This window comes from Polypterus senegalus, chromosome 14, assembly GCF_016835505.1.
Source record: "Polypterus senegalus isolate Bchr_013 chromosome 14, ASM1683550v1, whole genome shotgun sequence".
Classification (NCBI taxonomy): Eukaryota; Metazoa; Chordata; class Cladistia; order Polypteriformes; family Polypteridae; genus Polypterus; species Polypterus senegalus.
The window spans coordinates 30,236,677-30,256,363 of NC_053167.1; the positions used below are offsets into that span (position 1 = coordinate 30,236,677).

Below are 19,687 nucleotides of genomic sequence, written 5' to 3' on the forward strand. Positions count from 1 at the left end.
TCTTTACCAATACAGCATTATCAGTCAAATCTTACATTAAGCAACATTTTATTAATGGCAAAGTCAAGTTTATATATAATATCATAGAATAAAGTTTTAAAAACAGCAAACAGTAAATAAACAATATTAGAAATGCAAAGAAATGCAGAGAGTTACTTATCTTCTCTTATTGCATTCCAACTTGCCCATTTCATAGACAACGAAATATCTATGAGATCCCATCTCATCAAACAGAAGAAGCTCAAAATGCAAAAGGAAAAGAAGCAAACTCACCATCTGCATGTCATACACTGATCATGTTACCCATGAGAAAGCTTACCTGGGATCTACTATATTATCATGCACATTTTTATAAAGACATTTATAGAAATTTATAGTGGAAGTATACCCTTCTGAAAATAACCCCAAAAGATTCACCTCAACATTAACATAATATAAGACCAAACATACAGTGGTGTGAAAAACTATTTGCCCCCTTCCTGATTTCTTATTCTTTTGCATGTTTGTCACACAAAATGTTTCTGATCATCAAACACATTTAACCATTAGTCAAATATAACACAAGTAAACACAAAATGCAGTTTTTAAATGATGGTTTTTATTATTTAGGGAGAAAAAAAAATCCAAACCTACATGGCCCTGTGTGAAAGAGTAATTCCCCCCTGAACTTAATAACTGGTTGGGCCACCCTTAGCAGCAATAACTGCAATCAAGCGTTTGTGATAACTTGCAATGAGTCTTTTACAGCGCTCTGGAGGAATTTTGGCCCACTCATCTTTGCAGAATTGTTGTAATTCAGCTTTATTTGAGGGTTTTCTAGCATGAACCGCCTTTTTAAGGTCATGCCATAGCATCTCAATTGGATTCAGGTCAGGACTTTGACTAGGCCACTCCAAAGTCTTCATTTTGTTTTTCTTCAGCCATTCAGAGGTGGATTTGCTTGTGTGTTTTGGGTCATTGTCCTGTTGCAGCACCCAAGATCGCTTCAGCTTGAGTTGACGAACAGATGGCCGGACATTCTCCTTCAGGATTTTTTGGTAGACAGTAGAATTCATGGTTCCATCTATCACAGCAAGCCTTCCAGGTCCTGAAGCAGCAAAACAACCCCAGACCATCACACTACCACCACCATATTTTACTGTTGGTATGATGTTCTTTTCTGAAATGCTGTGTTCCTTTTACGCCAGATGTAACGGACATTTGCCTTCCAAAAGTTCAACTTTTGTCTCATCAGTCCACAAGGTATTTTCCCAAAAGTCTTGGCAATCATTGAGATGTTTCTTAGCAAAATTGAGACGAGCCCTAATGTTCTTTTGCTTAACAGTGGTTTGCATCTTGGAAATCTGCCATGCAGGCCGTTTTTGCCCAGTCTCTTTCTTATGGTGGAGTCGTGAACACTGACCTTAATTGAGGCAAGTGAGGCCTGCAGTTCTTTAGACGTTGTCCTGGGGTCTTTTGTGACCTCTCAGATGAGTCGTCTCTGCGCTCTTGGGGTAATTTTGGTCGGCCGGCCACTCCTGGGAAGGTTCACCACTGTTCCATGTTTTTGCCATTTGTGGATAATGGCTCTCACTGTGGTTCGCTGGAGTCCCAAAGCTTTAGAAATGGCTTTATAACCTTTACCAGACTGATAGATCTCAATTACTTCTGTTCTCATTTGTTCCTGAATTTCTTTGGATCTTGGCATGATGTCTAGCTTTTGAGGTGCTTTTGGTCTACTTCTCTGTGTCAGGCAGCTCCTATTTAAGTGATTTCTTGATTCAAACAGGTGTGGCAGTAATCAGGCCTGGGGGTGGCTACGGAAATTGAACAGTTAGGTTATTTTTTAACAAGGGGGCAATTACTTTTTCACACAGGGCCATGTAGGTTTGGATTTTTTTTTCCCTAAGTAATAAAAACCATCATTTAAAAAAACTGCATTTTGTGTTTACTTGTGTTATATTTGACTAATGGTTAAATGTGTTTGATGATCAGAAACATTTTGTGTGACAAACATACAAAAGAATAAGAAATCAGGAAGGGGGCAAATAGTTTTTCACACCACTGTACCTATGAAAATATTACACATTGTAGAAATTCTTCAGATTTATTAATTCCAATTATATTTGAATGCTTACGGCTGGCTGAATGTCCATTTGAGAGAGACAGACATTTGGCAACAACTGTATGTTATCATGAGATGTTAGCAGTTGTTCCATTCCATGAGTAAACTGCAGTTTATGTCTGATGCCAATTTAATTTCTTTTTTATATCACAAACTGATTTCCTATACAGGAAAACTACTTGAAATTTGTATGCAATGATTTAGGTGGCTTTTTTATTTCATTATATTTTCAGAGAATTCCATTGAGCTATTGAAGACTAAACAGCTTCCACAAGGAAATTATACAGTGCCTCTGAAAATTGTGGATCAGCAAGGCATATCAGGAGATGATGCTTTGCATTTAAGAATCTGTAAATGCAATGAAGAGGAGGAATGTGAACGTATGTTGCCTATCTCAGCAGGCTTGAGTGGGGCAGCAATTGGTGCCATTTTTGGAGCATTCTTACTTATGTTATGTAAGTGTAAATTTTATTTTTTTATATATGGTTTTATTTTATTTGAAATAATACAACTATGATTACTTTTTATTACGAGCAAATACAGGAGAATCATAAGACGAAGGAAAATAGGCCACATTTTGCATTTTGTAGTTCTAAGAATGTTATTTAACAATTTGTTGCAAGAGGTGGTGAGATAAGCAATGAGACAGTACGGTGTGAATTAATAGTTTGTGGTGATGTCAATGTATGAGTAAGCAAGAGTGATGGTCAGGATAGCAGACTGCGACAGTAATAGTTTTGAGGTGAAAGTGGGGCTGCACCAGCAATATGGGCCGAGTTCATATGAAGGATTGCTTTGCGAGCATTTCAATGCAGATGGTCATATACTGAAGGCAAAAGATGAAACTGAAGAACATACAGACATGGAAAAATTAAATGTAAATGTGGGAATGGTCAAGTTGATGGTTGGAGGCATGGAAAAAGTCGGTGTATAACAATGCAGCAAATATAGAGGTGATAGAAACTCAGTCCAACGCATGAGATGTTGTAAGTGGATTGATAAAAGATATAGTGATGTGAAAAGTAGACTGCAAGGAGTGAATATGACCTGTGTTTGTTGAAAGTGTGTAAGAGGCATTTGGAGTGCTAATGTAGAACATGCAAGTTAAAATATTGGCATTTAATTGTTTTGTAGAAAGTAGTAAAGTTCTACAGTTTAGGAGACATGTTCAGTATAGACAATGTTGTAAGCACAAGAATAACAAGTATAAAATGTACATGGACAAAATTCCAGGAGTTGATCTTCATTCTGAATTCTAAAGAAGGCTGTCTTGCATTAAACAGTAAAAGTTATGAACACTGTAATGAGTAGTAGTATACTCTGTGAAAGCAAATCATGGCTAATGAAGGTCAAATCTGAAGTAAAGTGGCAAGGAAAAAAATTCGAATGACCAAGTTGTTATTGTGGAATGCCATAGAGTGAGATGAATAAGAAGGCTCAATTAAGAGACTTGGTGTGGAGGTGATACAGTAGGTGTTGTGCTGAGGAGAAACAGACTAAGATGGTTTGGACTTGTGTATAAAAAAATCAGAGGATGGTTGGGTAAAAAGGTGCAAAAAGAAACAAAGGTAGATGGAATGAGACCCTGAGGAAGACTGAAAAAGATGTTGTTTACAGGTAGTGTTTGGAGAGTCAGACATTTGTTGGTGTGCAGTACAGCATTAGAAATTTGTCATGTGGTATACATATTTACATCAGAAGCTGCTTTTGAAACTTGTAGCAAAAGAACAGTACTTGGTTGGGACTAAGTGTTCTGTTACCATCTGACACAACGCAACATGTGGTGGTAAAACTGTGAAGTTGGAAAAAGAAGACAGTGACGGCAGACAAGGCTACCTCATATTTGCACGACAAATAAAGTGAAGGACTGGTTAGAAAAAAACATGCCCGCTCAGTCCACACAAGCATCAACTTGCTTTAACTAAAATTGAAAGTGCAGTTAAGTAGTGTATAACCTACATGTTCTAAAACTGATAGTGTGCTTGTTTTTGTGTATTGCAGAAAATGCATGCTATAGTAATAACCATGGACAGCAGAATCAGAAGGCAGTAGGGCTCCAGCTATTTTACTTAACTACTGCTAAAATTTATATTTTGTTTTGTTGTATTTTGTACGAGGAATGCCATGATGACACATTACACTTTTTTTTCTAAACAAAACTTAAAACTATCAATTTTTGAAGGGGTCAGTTCAAATTTATGTGGAGTTATCGCATTATTATGTGATTGAATGTATTTGTAATTAAATCTTTCAACCATCTGTGAAAATCCGTGCTTGAAGTGAAATGTTACACATCATTTGTCCTTGTTTAGCCTTTAGAATGCTGGCAGTAAGTATATACATACCTGCACTTCTCACAACAAACAAACCCCCCTGGCCCCCAAAACTGTTTTTTTATATATGATGGTGTCTTTGGAAGCGGTACAACCCCCCAACTCGTTCTTCACAATTATTTTTAGATTTGATTGACCCTTTGAACTCTGAAGGGGGACTGTTCTACCCTCCCCTCCCAGTAAGAGTTGAGGAAGCCAATAAAAGAGAACAATGCAAGTTATTTGTTCCACTACAAACACTGAAAATAATGATAGAGTGGTCAGCAAAGTTGGCATACACTTAGGATAGCAAGGGAAAGAGAGCACCAGCATTTTTTAAAAAGTAGGAGAAAACTTTAAGTATAAATAAAGTTATAAGTATATAACAATAAGCATTATTTTACATTTTTTATTCCATGTGCGTTGAAATGTTCTGTATCTTCAAGGATGGAAAACAATTAAGTGGAAAACTTTTTTTTATAGAAATAATGATATCTTTTTCAAAAATTTTACTTTCAACATAAATTTATACAGAAACGGAATTTTGAAAATCTGTCTGTGACAAGTGTGAAAGCTTTGTTTAATAGGCTGTATTGTAAGGCTTGGTTTGATAGCCTCTGCTGAAATCAATGGACATGCACATTTTCTTTGGCCTGTCTTTATATTATTTTTGTTCATGTTCATAAAGATATTCTGAAAGACAATATTAAGGTCTGGTTTGGCTTGCTTGCTTCCCGAAGTGCTGACCTTTGTCCGACAGATTTTACATATAACTTTGCTTTATGCAGTATATGACTGTTCATAGCCGAACCACTGCCACGCTACTGACATTTAGGCCTTCTTTGGCACAAGTTCCTCATCTGCCATGCTGCCTGCACTACGAACTGTTTTCAACTTCTTCACACAAGAAAGCCATGGTGGGGAAACGTGATATAATTTGGCCAATCACAATGAGAAATCATTCTGTTGGTTTGTGGACTTGGCACGGATCCATCAGTATCGAGTGTTAGAAGAATATAAGAGATCACATTCTGTACGATTTGCTTAAAAATTACATTGTGGATGCCTTTAAGGTCGATCCCAATCTAAAATCGTCACATTGCACACCCCTAATACCATGACATTTTTTCTTTGCTGCTTCTTTATTTCGCCTTGCACAATTTTTTGTATTAGGAATTTGTTAGTTTTCAAATACCCCTTGAGGTCATAGCGCAGTGTCATCTATTGTATAGTGACACTGAAGAATTGCAGTGTAAGGGCCCAGGAGAGTAGGATCTCTTTTGGCTTTAACAGTTATTCGAACCAGCAACCTTCTGGACACTGGAGCAGATCCTTAGCCTCAGAGCCACTGCTCTGCCTTAACCATATACCATATACTGTAAACATAATACAGGGATCACACTTCTCAGCCTCCCTGGAAAAGTCTATTCGGGGGTTCTGGAGAGGAGGGTTCGTCGGATAGTCGAACCTGGATTCAGGAGGAACAGTGTGGTTTTCGTCCTGGTTGCGGAACAGTGGACCAGCTCTTCACCCTTAGCAGAGTCCTGGAGGGTGCATGGGAGTTTGCCCAACCAGTCTACATGTGTTTTGTGGACTTGGAAAAGGCGTTTGACCGTGTCCCTCGGGGAATCCTGTGGGGGGTGCTCCGGGAGTATGGTGTACCGGACCCCCTGATAACCGGTGTCAGAGCCTGGTCCACATTGCCAGCAGTAAGTTGAGCCCGTTTCCAGTGAGAGTTGGACTCCACCAGGGCTGCCCTTTGTCACCGATTCTGTTCATAACTTTAATGGACAGAATTTCTAGGCGCAGCCAGGGTGTTGAAGGGGTCCGGTTTGGTGGACTCAGGATTGGGTCACTGCTTTTTGCAGATGATGTTGTCCTGTTTGCTTCATCAGGCTGTGATCTTCAGCTCTCTCTGGATCGGTTCGCAGCTGAGTGTGAAGCGGCTGGGATGAGAATCAGCACCTCCAAATCCGAGACCATGGTCCTCAGCCGGAAAAGGGTGGAGTGCCCTCTCAGGGTTGGGAGCGAGATCCTGCCCCAAGTGGAGGAGTTCAAGTATCTCGGGGTCTTGTTCATGAGTGAGGGAAGAATGGAGCGTGAGATTGCATCTGCAGTGGGGCTCTGCATCGGTCTGTCGTGGTGGAGCTGAACCGTAAGGCAAAGCTCTCAATTTACCAGTCGATCTACGCTCCTACCCTCACCTATGGTCATGAGCTATGGTAGTGACCGAAAGAGCGAGATGCGTGAATACAAGCGGCTGAAATGAGTTTCCTCCGCGGGGTGTCTGGGCTTTCCTTAAAGATAGGGTGAGAAGCTCAGTCATCCGGGAGGGGCTTAGAGCCGCTATCGAGGAGTCAGATGAGGTGGCTCGGGCATCTAATCAGGATGCCTCCACGCCTCACTGGTGAGGTGTTCCCAACCGGGAGAAGGCACGGGAAGACCCAGGACACGCTGGAGGGACTACGTCTCCCAGCTGGCCTCATGGGATTCTCCCAGAAGAGCTGGAAGAAGCTGGGGAGAGGGAAGTCTGGGCCTCTCTGCTTAAGCTGCTGCCCCTGCGACCCGACCTCGGATAAGCGGAAGAGGATGGATGTAAACATAATAGTTTTCAATTATATCATGATCTAAATATTGGCCATACCTCCTAGCCCTATTAGATGGTATGAAAATAATGGGCCTCAGTTCAAAGGATTTCCAGGATGACAGCGAATGTGGAGAGAGAGGTATGGCATATCAGGAACAGTGATTTATTAAATTAAAATGCAAGAGAGCACAATGGACCTTTGTTTACTTTGGTATTGGATTGGCTTAATTAGAAATGACATCTGGTTTGTGCTGCAAGGATCCTTTTCTTAATTAAGAATTATCATAAGTGTAACCTTCTTGAATCAGTATTGAAGATGCTTGTCTTTGTAAATGAATGTAAATTATTTGGATAAAACATTTTTAATAAGTTAATTGCATTTATGAAGAGCAGTAAAAGTATTACAGAAGCTGTTTAATGGGGGGCAGCAAATACTCTAAACAGTTGGACATGGGCGAAATATAGCATATACATTCAGAAATTTAGACATACAGTATGTAAAATTTAATGTTCACTATTATGAATGAAACTTTTAAATATTAGTACACAATAAGGAGTGTAATATTAGATTGCATTACAAAGTCACTGAAATCCCAGAAGATCCTGCCACTCTCCACAATAAAACTCTTTTTGTGAAATAAAGAGGCTGGTAAGATAATAAATATCTAAGGAATATTAGTACCTGAAATACATGTCTTGAAAGGTTGGGGTAATATTTTTTAATGCCCCTTTTAGTTCACATCTTAAATAATGTGTTTAGCTCTATTTTTGCTGTACTGTAAGACAGACATAATGGAATCCTAGCAAATTGAGATAATAGACTGCAGAATCATTAGTATTTGTTATGAGGAAAGTTTGTATTAGCTAGACATAAGGCTGAGCAATAAAATGATAATTATCGCGAAATAACTTTTTCTCTATAGAAATTTTGGACATGGTTAATAGAAACTTGATAGAACGCATTCCATCCAAGTTTTGACAGACAACACAAAAGCCAATGATAATGAGAATAGCGCCATGCCGAACCAATCATGTGGCTGGAATAGAGTTACAGCTACGTCAGTTTAGGTTGAAGCACACAGTACTGAGCATAATAGCAGCTAGCAGCAGCAGATAATGTTTTGGGTAGAAGCAGCCCTGCATTATGAAGTTAATTTACCCTTGCAAAATAAGCTCAAAATTCTACTTGCATTTACAAAATGTGTTTTCCTTGCACACTGACTTTTGGCAGTGATCTAACTCATTAGTGCATGCCAGTATGTCAGGAGTGGGACCGAGATAAAAGAGAAAATGACATAAAATATTAATGAAAACTGGAAAATAATAAGCATTACTGAAAAAGACACCTCAGTGGACATAACTGAAGGCTCAAAAGATGACAACATTGTTGAAAAGAAGGGTCAGATGAATTTGGTAGTGTGGAGATATTTTTGCTATTTGAAGTCCGTAGTCCGACAAGAAGCATAGTAGCATGTACTGTGAAATGTGTCAAAAGCATTTTACCACAAACACAAGTAACACAACTAATCTTTTTAACCAACTGAAATCGTGCCATTCTTCAGAGCATGCACAATGCAAGACCTTATAGTCTCAGACCCAAACAAGTGCTGTACTAATGGGAATTTCTTGTGCCTTTCTTTTTTCTTTCTTTTTTTTCACCTTGAAGTAGAGGTCTGCATGGGACTGATTTTATTGATAAACCTTTGCCTGCCCGCTCCCATTGTACAGTATACCATCCCACGCCTGCCCAATCCTGCATACAGTTGCCCACATTTGTCCTGCTCCTTTCCATAGAAACAAATTGCTTCCATTAATGAAAAAAGTCATGTGTGGTGGATACGTCTGTTTAACATGATCCTGTACAAGGAAGTGGCTGAAGTTTCCCCCTCTTTGGCCCAGTTGTCCTTTTCACCTTTCTTGCGACGATTCTGCTTCATCAGATGATATTACATAATACGATTTGGATTTGTTCAGCATCCAGGAGACCACAGCCATCAGGCTGCCTCCCCTATAGGCTATTCCACAGCTGAGTCAGCGCTGGTCCAGCCAATCCAATGAAAGGACCCCTTTACCCGATGATTCCTGTGATCCTCCGTCAGAGATGACTTTTCCTTAGGCAGGCAAAACAACTTGGCAGTAGGTTAGCGGCACTAAGTGCCACACCTGAGTATCGAGAAGAGAAACAGAATAAGTGAGGGTTAGTAACAATTTATAGCTATCATATTACTTATGTTTTAGTGCTAATGACTAACAACAGAGATATGCAGTTAATCAGCAGCTTTAATTAGGATATGCTAAACTGTAGTAGTGAGTCTTCGGCCAGGATTTGAAAGCTGAGACGAAGTGGCATCTCTTATAGTAGCAGGCAGACCTTTCCACAGTTTAGGGGCCCTGTAACCATAAGCCCAACCTCCCACTTTTAATTCATTAATCCTTGGATTCATAAGTGGACCAGCATCTTGAGATCTTAATGTGCATTATGGTTTGTAAGTCATGATAAGTTAAGGTAAGTAAACCTGACCTTGGCCATTTAAAGCTTTATATGTTAAAAGGAGGATTTTTAAATCTGTCCTGAACTTAACCAGGAGCCACTGTAAGGATTTAAAAACTGGAATTATGTGTTCGTATTTTCTTGTTCTTGTAATAATTCTTGCAGCAGCATTTTAGATTAACTGGAAGCTGTATAAAGAACAGTTTGAACATCCAGTAAACAACACATTGCAGTAGTCAATCCTAGAATTAAACACATTAATTAATTTCTCATAACCAGGCTTATTTACAAAAGTTCAACATGGGCATGCTGACAAAGTACATGTGCAATGCCACTCCTTATGCGGGAAAAGATCCCAGCCGTCCCACTGGAGAAAGTCTTTCCAAGACTAAGGTAATAAAGCTTATGAAACTGTTTCTGAACAAAGGCAGAACTGTAACAACAGTTGTGTAAAGTGCGACAGGAGATTCCACCTGCAGCTAAAGTCATTTGCACACTGAAGTAGCATTGCACATGTACTGTGTCAGCATGCCCATGTTAATCTAACACAGGAAGCTCTGCAGTCTACTTGTGACTTTACACTGTAGGAATATAAGTAAATAAATCAAAGTAAATAGGTAAATAACATTCAATCTGGCATTTATATAAGTAACATATGAATGTTTTTTATATAGAGACCATCACAAAACATAATCACCAACAGCACTTTGCACGATACCATGGCGAGCTCGGTATGCCCTGCTGTTTTGTTGAGAGACATGCATGTGTCAGATTCACTGGCAGAATGACACCCGACCTCTTGCTTCATCCAAACCGTGCCATCTTTTGCCTTTTATGCCTGGTGCAGCTGCGTCGTTCTTGTTTGTGACTGAACGATTCTGCGGGGAGGGCTTTTGTTCTCTTTCTCCGATTTATAACCCTTATCCTCATCTGAGTTCACCTCTTTTAAAGCATGTCTTTTTTTTGAAAACTAGCAGTGTCTGTTTGGGGGAAGCATGAACATGACTGAGAGAATAAAACTGAATAATAATAAAAAAAATTAACTTTTACAGTACCATAAATTTACACACAAATTTACAGGCTCAAATAAATCAAATGTGTGTTTTAATTCTATAATAGTAATAATAAGAGAAGCTCACTACTCAAAACAGTAAATCTAGGAGGGGCCCGGAACCTCTTGATGATGAGTCGTCAGTTCTTACCGTTGCATCACCCAATCTTGTCGTGTTAGCAATGTAACCTAACCCGAGTTCTTTTTCTTCGCTTATATACATGAATGAAAGTGCACTTGTTTTGTTATACTTGTACCTTTTGTGAAAAGTGTTTATTTAATATTTGGACTTCAGTCTTCATACATTATGCATTTCATGTCTACATTTTGTCAATTATTACTAAAACATGAAAAGCATTTCTGTTTTAGTTATGTGTTCAACAATTCCTGCCTCACATTTCTTGTCATCCTACATTTACATAGAGCATTGTATACATAGAGTACAAACGACGGTATATTATTTACCCTCTACAATTCCAGGCACCTCACACCCAGATAAATAGACTTGAGCTCTGAGAATCTTCTGTGCGACTTGAGCTGTGTCGGTGGGGGGTGGGGATCGGATAGCAGGCTGCTTGACACATTTGGAAAACAAAGGAGCTGATGACGAGGTGTGAAGGAATTTAAATTGACCTGGGATTATGAGTTTTTATAGGCTTCAGGGATTCTAGTGTATAGAATATACAAAGGAAAGGATACAGTATAGAGAGAGTTTTTTTGAGATTTTATTTTGTATTAATATCAACTTTATTTGTAACTGTCCAAAGAATATACTTTTTGTTTCCCTATAGAACTTAAAATTTTAGAATTAAGATTTTATTTGATTTACTAGGGAGTTCTCCCCTGCTCGCTTTGCTCACCAACAAACAATCCTTCCCTACAACCCACCACCCACCCTGGCCTGCGCTACCTGCCAGCCACTTCGCGTCTGTGCCGCTCATGTTGTGAAGAGGGGGGCTGAATGCACCCCAAAGAGATGTGGTTGCTCTTCTGAAATCCCCTCATAAACTGTGATACAATGGGAAACATTTAGTTTTTTTTTTTTTTTTTTTACCTCCTCTTTGCTCAATCAGCTGCTGGGTTGCTGCTGCTGCCATGCCGCGTGATCTGCATCTCGTGCGGCACTTTGAACATTTAAAAGCCAGCACAGCAGCTGTCCTACTCTTTGTATTTTATTTCCAGCCCAGGGCGTGGTTAAATCTCTTAGCACAAAGTCTTGTCTCGTGAGATGTGAGTTCTTGATATCTTTTAGTTTATTATTTTAAAACAGAATAAGAATCTGAAAATCAACACAACATCACATTAAAGTTCAATAAATTCTGAATAGAATAAGACCAAACATATATATTTAGGTTTTAAAATAAGCCAAATTTAAAGTGTGACAAAAAACGTGACATTAAACTTCACATAAAATTGTTGCACTTTTAGGCTTAAGATTTTATATAGATGTATATATAGAGTAGATTTGGGGTTGGCCAGCAAAAATATTGTGTTCTTCTGAAAAACTTGAAATCTTTTGACAGGTCAGATTTGAGACTTTTTTTATTTTGTATTACCTATTTTATTTATTTGGAATTAATGAAAGAATTTAGTTGTGCATTTTGTTTGTGGTCTCCTGTAACACTTGAAGTTTTTGACTAGTCAGAAGTAAGATTTTATTATATATAATTATTTTATTTATTTTAAATACAGTTGTATAATTTTTTATGGTACATTTGTCATGTTCAGCTTCTGACAAAAAATAAATAATATTTAAACCAAAATTAACCTTATGATGTCTTCATATCTCACTTTGTTAAAAGGATCCTTTAAGCTTAATAGAAATATCGGTTTGATTTATATCATGATATACAGTGGAACGAACGTCTCGGTACACATACAACTCGGTTTACGACCAAAAAGTTTGCCAGATTTTTGTCTCGGTTCACGACCACACACTCGGTATACGAACAAGTCAGTTTCCCTTTAGGTTTGTACATGTTCAGTCTCTCCCTGTGCAGCAAGCGAGCAAGAGAGAGAGGCACACACACAGGCGCACGCACGAGAGAGAGTGGCGCACGCACGGCCCCAAGTGGAGGAGTTCAAGTATCTCGGGGTCTTGTTCACAAGTGAGGGAAGAATGGACCGTGAGATCGACAGGCGGATCGGTGTGGCACCCGCAGTAATGCGGGCTTTGCATCGGTCTGTTGTGGTGAAAAAAGAGCTGAGCAGTAAGGCAAAGCTCTCAATTTACCAGTCGATCTACGTTCCTACCCTCACCTATGGTCATGAGCTATGGGTAGTGACCGAAAGAATGAGATCACGAATACAAGCAGCTGAAATGAATTTCCTCCACAGGGTGTCTGGGCTTTCCCTTAAAGATAGGGTGAGAAGCTCAGTCATCCGGGAGGGGCTCAGAGTAGAGCCGCTACTCCTCCGCATTGAGAGAAGTCAGATGGGGTGGCTCGGGCATCTAATCAGGATGCCTCCTGGACGCCTCCCTGGTGAGGTGTTCTGGGCACGTCCAACCGGGAGGATGCCCTGGGGAAGATCCAGGACACGCAGGAGGGACTATGTCTCCCGGCTGGCCTGGGAACGCCTTGGGATTCTCCCGGGAGAGCTGGGAGAAGTGGCTGGGGAGAGGGAAGCCTGGGCCTCTCTGCTTAAGCTGCTGCCCCCGCAACCCGATCCCGGATAAGCGGAAGAGGATGGATGGATGGATGGATGGAAACGTTGATCGCTGATTCAATTTTGTTTCTTTAATAAATAAAGAATACAAGTTTTCAAAGTTTGAATGAATGTTCTGTTATGCCACAGCTTGTTCCAGGTTAAGACACATTACAAAATCAGATCCTTTTACTGGTACAGTATATGAGGCTTATCTGCTCAGAGTTAATGAAAAAAATCTATCATAAATTTACCTGAAGCATCATATGAATTCTAGTTGTGCATATGAACTGGAGATACTGGACGCTTTACCAATACTGTATTTTTCTGGTGAGAAAATGAATGGAAATTTACTGTGCCCGTTCTTCCTGGATGTCTTTTGCAATACACTAATCCTTTACCTTATATAAGAGCTGTACTTTTTTATTAATTATATATCTATCATATATGAGTGTGTATTATTTATTTTTATATATTTATTTTTTATCTAACTTAATTTGTCTACTATGCTTGTAACTATTTTTGACATCTTATAAAGCATATTCAGCTACTTTCTCTGTATGAAAATGTGCTTTAGAAATAAATGTTGTTCATCTTGTTTTTAGTACTTCTATGTTTACTTCTGTTCTGCAAATTTGGAGAAGAAAAGCAGTCCAAATTCTCTGAATTACTGGAAGGAGCAGGCCAGCAACATCTCATTAAATATAACGAAGAAGGTGGTAGCTCAGTTTACAGTGTAAGTGCTGCATTGATCTTTTTACGTTGTTAGTGTTTTATGTATGTGTCACAGATAGCAATGGCAGTTATGCTGATTGTTTTAAAAGTATGTATACTTTGTTTTTTTTTACAAATTTTTAGACTGGACAATTGTCAGTGCATTCTCCAATTAAAGAAAATGCTTTAAATGTGAATAACACACTGGTAAGATCAATTTCCTAAATTTAAAATCAGTAAGAGTTCATTTAGCAAAACAGTTTTATAATGCATGAGTAAAAGATAATGATATTATAGTTACATTATGCAAATTATAATCTAAGAATAGTTTTGATTGTGTATTAAGCTTGAAGTACCACATTCTTTCAGTTTATTTCAAATGGAGAAATTTGATTGTTTTTTTGAAGTCAAAGATCAAAGGAATTTCATGTATGTCTTTGAAACTCTTAGCTTATTAACTGCATAAAATTAAAAATGTTTTTGTTTTATGCATATATACTGTATATAAAATGTTCAGTTAAACCAGTGACAGCAATACATACTCTACAGAATAGCATAATACAATAAAATTATGAAAATAATAAAAAATGTGGTGTTAGCCTGGGCTCTAATCCACTTTAGGCTACATTACGGACTCACAGTATGACAATGAAAAGTAACTGAGCCTATCAATGTCTCATTACGTGAAAATGATTATTTCTTGACTTTAAAAGGAAACTTAGATTTAATAGAAACATGCGTTATATATTCTGTTGGTTATTACACAGTCACTACCAAACTATACAAGGGAAACTTTTTCCATTTAGTTTAAAAGCTTTACTCACTGTTAATCCATCCATCCATCCATTTTCTAACCCGCTGAATCCGAATACAGGGTCACGGGGGTCTGCTGGAGCCAATCCCAGCCAACACAGGGCACGAACCAATCCTGGGCAGGGTGCCAACCCACCGCAGGACACACACAAACACACCCACACACCAAGCACACAAGGGCCAATTTAGAACAATCCACCTAACCTGCATGTCTTTGGATTGTGGGAGGAAACCGAGCACCGGAGGAAACCCACGCAGACACGGGAGAACATGCAAACTCCACGCAGGGAGGACCGGGAAGCGAACCCGGTCTCCAAAAAAGCTACCACTGCGCCACCGTGCCGCCCTCACTGTTAATCAATTTGTTTATTTTTGTGTTGTATTTTCTACCACAATTGGTTGTTTTTATATTAATTTTAGCTGTGTTTGATTTGCCCTTTTGTATTCTTGCTCTTGAAAATCTCATTTACTTCTATGTTCCTCCTGGTTTGTGCTAAGGATGTGTCTTTTTATATGCTTGTTTTATTTACAGTTCTGCTCAGTTTGCATGGTGCTTAAAAAAGGAAAATAAAACAAAACAAATAAATAGGAAATAAAACAGTAAAAAACAGTCATAATACTTGCTGGGGTCATGTGGCTTATTCCTGGGATGCGAGTGGAGTATCACACTGTGGCCAGACAATTTAGCATCTATGAAAGCATATTAGAATATTATTCATTAAACAACGTGGGTGACACGTGAATAAGAAGCAGCATATTGCTTCTCTTAAATGAAATGATTCATTAATGGAACACATATTTCTGTATACAGGTATTGTAAATAGACATTGGGCTGTGTGAACATATTGTAAATAAGCATGCCCTTTATGAGAACAGGTTTTCAGATGTAGGGTGATAGCGTTAAAAAATGCAGAAATATATCAGTTGCTAATATGCATTACATCTTATTGAACAGATTTCTAAAGGTTTAAGCCACTGCTTTAATTCTATTATGATTTGTTGCGGGTCAGCTGCAATCTGATTTATAAAGTATTGATAGTGAAGTTTTTTTATTTGAGTTACTAATGCTCCATATTCACCTACAAGTAAATATCGTGACTAGAATGAAACAATTGTGATATTTTTGCTAAAAGTAATAGTAAATAAATAAATTAATAAATATCATAATGCTTTAAAACTTGTAATGCAATATGATACAGGAACTCAGTTTGCCTAGCATGCTGCTACTCATTCTTCCATAGTAACTAGGTTGATAATTAACTTTTTTTAAAATTACATTTTTCAGGAGATGCAAATATTTAAAAGTTTACCTTTGTCATATGTGTACACAATTATTTTGATAAAAACATTGTAAAAGCATTCTGGAAAAGAGCTGGAGACTCGATGAAGGCTTTTATTTTGTCTTTTATAGCCTGTGCAATAGGTTAATGCATATGTGCTGTGCCTATTGTCACTATGACACACTCCTAAACTGGTTGATATATTTTTCTTAGCGAGTGGCGTTTTCCCCACCATGCTGCAGAAGACCGGAAGCAGTTCTCATATTGACATGGGTAAACAGAGTCAGTTGGTTAGACGTCTTTATCTTGAAATACCAACTTTAGGAATTGGGCATAAACAGACACACTTATTAAATTCCAGCTATAGGCACCAACCTTTCATTTGTGGCATTTATTATGGTCACCATAAGGACAGTAGAACCGTCACATTGTTGACAGTATTTAAACATAAAATTTTGTAAACAGATGAAATAAGGTGAATTAGTATTTTCTGCGCTTTTATGTAGTGCCACTAATTAGGAGAAAGTTTAGGACAAATTAGCTTTAAACAGAAAGTTTTAAATGTTCCAGTTATAAATATGTTATTAAATAACAACCTTTACTTTATATTAGAAGGGTGTCAAACTTACATCCTGGACAGCAACAGTGTCTGCAGAATTTTAGTTTTAGTGACCTTTCTTAATTAGAAACCAATTATTGCTGCTAATGGAACACACTTGTATTTGTCTTAATTTTAACAGTGCAACCTTCAATTGCAATATGTGCACAGGTAAGCCCATATTAATGTACCTTCCTTTCCTTAATCAAGCTACAATTTATTTATTTGAATCAGTTTTGTAAAGGCAATGTCAAGCCCCCCTTCCAAATAAAAAGGACAATACAAAGATGCCTTCATTTACCAACCTCATGTATTTCAACTTCCACTTCAAATAGTTACTTCAGCATAGCTCCCCCTTCCACACACAGACTCCTACATATACTGTACATAAAAATAAGTAACAAAACTGAACACAATAATGAGTCTATTTACCAGACATCAATGATAAGTGCCTGATATGCTTCCCATAAGAGATGCCTTGGAAATCATCACTAGATACTCACTCAGACAACGTCAATTCTAGTTCATCTTAGTTTGGTGGTGCAGAAACCCCTGCTCTGAGATCCTTCAGGATTGACAAACTCCTCGTGTTTTACATCAGAACACAGTCAGGTTCCAGTTAATGGTTCCTGGTTTCAGCACATATACAAAGAGAAAAAGTACAATTTTGAGCAAATCACAAAAGGAAACTTTATTCAGCTCTTAATTATAACACAGATACTTGTAAATGTGCCCTGCTTTGAGGCTAAACGTGTCAAGTAACTATGTTTGAAGTATACTGAGACTAATGATTCCGGGTATTTCTCATACAGCTGATATGTCCAGTGTAATGTACAGCAGCACACATAATCTGGTTGCAAATGTAGCTGCCTCTGTACTGCTCATAATTGACTCATCTAATGGTATCTTTTGGAAATCCCCATCATCAAACATGAACTAACTTTTCTGTCTTTTGATGTCTTTTTTTCAGGCTAATATTTTATATTTTCTGTATTGATTTGAAATCTGGTCACAGTATCCCTGTCTCTTTACATCTGTGTAATACAGTATCAACATGTGGTGAAGTGCATTTAAGGGTCTGTAGTATTGTGAGTTTTAAGAATAAAAACATTGATTCTCGAGCTCTGTGGGTATATGTGGCTACGGAATTGTGCGCCTGGTGTGGAGGCATGCTGACTGCTTGTTAAAGTCCAGGTGTAATTAGCTCAGTTATTCCTCCTTGGTGCTTTGCGGGTCGTAATTAAATTGGCTAGATGAGCCAGTGCAGAAACAGGATACGTGGTTGGCAGTCGACTCCATGGGAAGTGAGAGGACAGCACTTCAGAAGTGGGTTGCTCATGCTGAGTGTTCAGGGAGCAGGAGCATCCAAAGGACATCAAGGGTCCTCCCACAGATGCCAGAGGATGTTGGTGGAAAGATGGAGCTAGGCTAGGGATTTCAAAGGGTGACCAATTTAGATGTTTGGGACTTTAATATATTAAAGTAGATATGTTGATTTGTTTTTAAGTTAATTAACAGATTAATGTACTATTACAATGTATATTTAGCATTTCTCTTTTTTCTGAAATATTTGAATACTCAGGATAATTATGGTGATGCTTTTATGGTAAAGTGTGTGCACGTGTGTGTGTATGTGTACAAGCATCGTAAAAACACACTAGTTGACTCCTTTGAATATTGTTAAGTATTTTGGACAGTATGGATACAGTATAAGGATGTTTACATAGTATAACATTTGTCATAAAGTAAATACATAAAACTGGCTGCTGAGAAATTATGGAATATTTAAATGTAATTTAAACAAGTTGTTCATTTAAAACACTTATTTTATACAAAGAAATAAATTAAGTATTCCAAAGAGCATATCAAGAGCTGGCAGCTAATATTCTAATGAGGTCTTCTCATCACACAGCACATACATTCCCTGTAAGTTATGTTCATGTTCTGGTGCACACAACTCTTTATCCTTCAATGCGAAACACTTTATCAGTAAAGCACAAAAAAGCAAACAAAATATGGATGGCACAATGGCATCCCTTCCTGAAATAAGTTATTAAAATGTGTTATATCTATGTCAAGTTCTGGGAAGATGAGCATGTGGTAAGGCATCACACATATATGCTCCTCACTTACATTCAGCCATTTCACCAGCACTAAATAACAAATTATTGATTGTGCTGTAATATACCTGCCATAGTATTATGCATGTTAGTTTCTGAATGATGTTGAAGGGAAGAAAGGCAATGGCAATGACAGCAGTATCTGCTCCATTTTGTAACTCTTTAAATTTATTTGCCAGGAAATGGCAATACACTCTTGAAATTTGCGGGGGTTACGTTCCTAGAGCGGCTGAATCTCAGAGACAGTGAGGGTGCAGGGGCCGGCTTTGGTCATAAGCTGACTGCTTAACGAATGTACGGCACTGACTGATCAGTTCCGGCGTGCTGGCAAATGGCACTGGGAACCTACAATAGCCGGTTGCGGCGTTCAATGAATGTACATCGCCAAATATACTCCACTCCTACGTGCTGGCAAATGGCACTGGGAAACGACTATAGCCGGTTGTGGCGGTTTAAGGATTAAGAAGAACAAAACAGAAAACATGAGAACACACAATTGGAGATTCGTCACAGGGCAGCAGTCAATCAGCAGCAAGGAGAAATGAATAATGCTGTAGTGGTCCAGTGCCGCTAAGATTCACACCGTTGTGAAGACGGTGATTTATTTATTTTTATGGTGGAGATTCCAGGGACACACCCAGCCTTGACCCGACCTGCACGCATTCACAAACAGAGACAAAAACCAAGCAAACTGGTAATCAAACAGCAAATAAAGAATGTAATGAAAATAACGATACCACTCCTGTTCCCCTTACGGCAGTTATACATTAAATACAACAAAGCACCAACAAAACACACACAATAAAAGTACATGAAAAACGGCAACGGATGAAATGTAATAATGAAGATATATAGGCCAGAGATCCACATGTTGAATGGGTATGTAAAGATAGTTTTACTGGTAGTTCCTGAAATGGTGAAGACGGGTGCACGGGTTCAGGAATGCTCCTTTCTTCATAGATTAGCAATGA

The 19,687-nt window shown here is 38.4% G+C and overlaps 1 protein-coding gene and 1 long non-coding RNA gene across 4 annotated transcripts in view; one reads left to right on the plus strand and one right to left on the minus strand.

Moving 5' to 3' along the window:
* Positions 1-19,687, plus strand: part of cdh26.1 (cadherin 26, tandem duplicate 1) — a 116,651-nt gene that overhangs the window by 75,023 nt on the left and 21,941 nt on the right. For both annotated transcript variants that reach the window (XM_039734934.1, XM_039734935.1), the window contains exons 12-14: positions 2,338-2,559; positions 13,797-13,927; positions 14,050-14,112. In XM_039734934.1, the coding sequence (XP_039590868.1) occupies positions 2,338-2,559; positions 13,797-13,927; positions 14,050-14,112 (416 nt within the window). The remainder of the gene's footprint in view (positions 1-2,337; positions 2,560-13,796; positions 13,928-14,049; positions 14,113-19,687) is intronic.
* LOC120514523 overlaps positions 7,344-19,687 on the minus strand; it is a 122,971-nt gene continuing 110,627 nt past the window's right edge. For both annotated transcript variants that reach the window (XR_005630481.1, XR_005630480.1), the window contains 2 exons: positions 17,100-17,225; positions 7,344-9,166 (listed from right to left, as the gene is read on the minus strand). This is a non-coding gene — a long non-coding RNA (uncharacterized LOC120514523). The remainder of the gene's footprint in view (positions 9,167-17,099; positions 17,226-19,687) is intronic.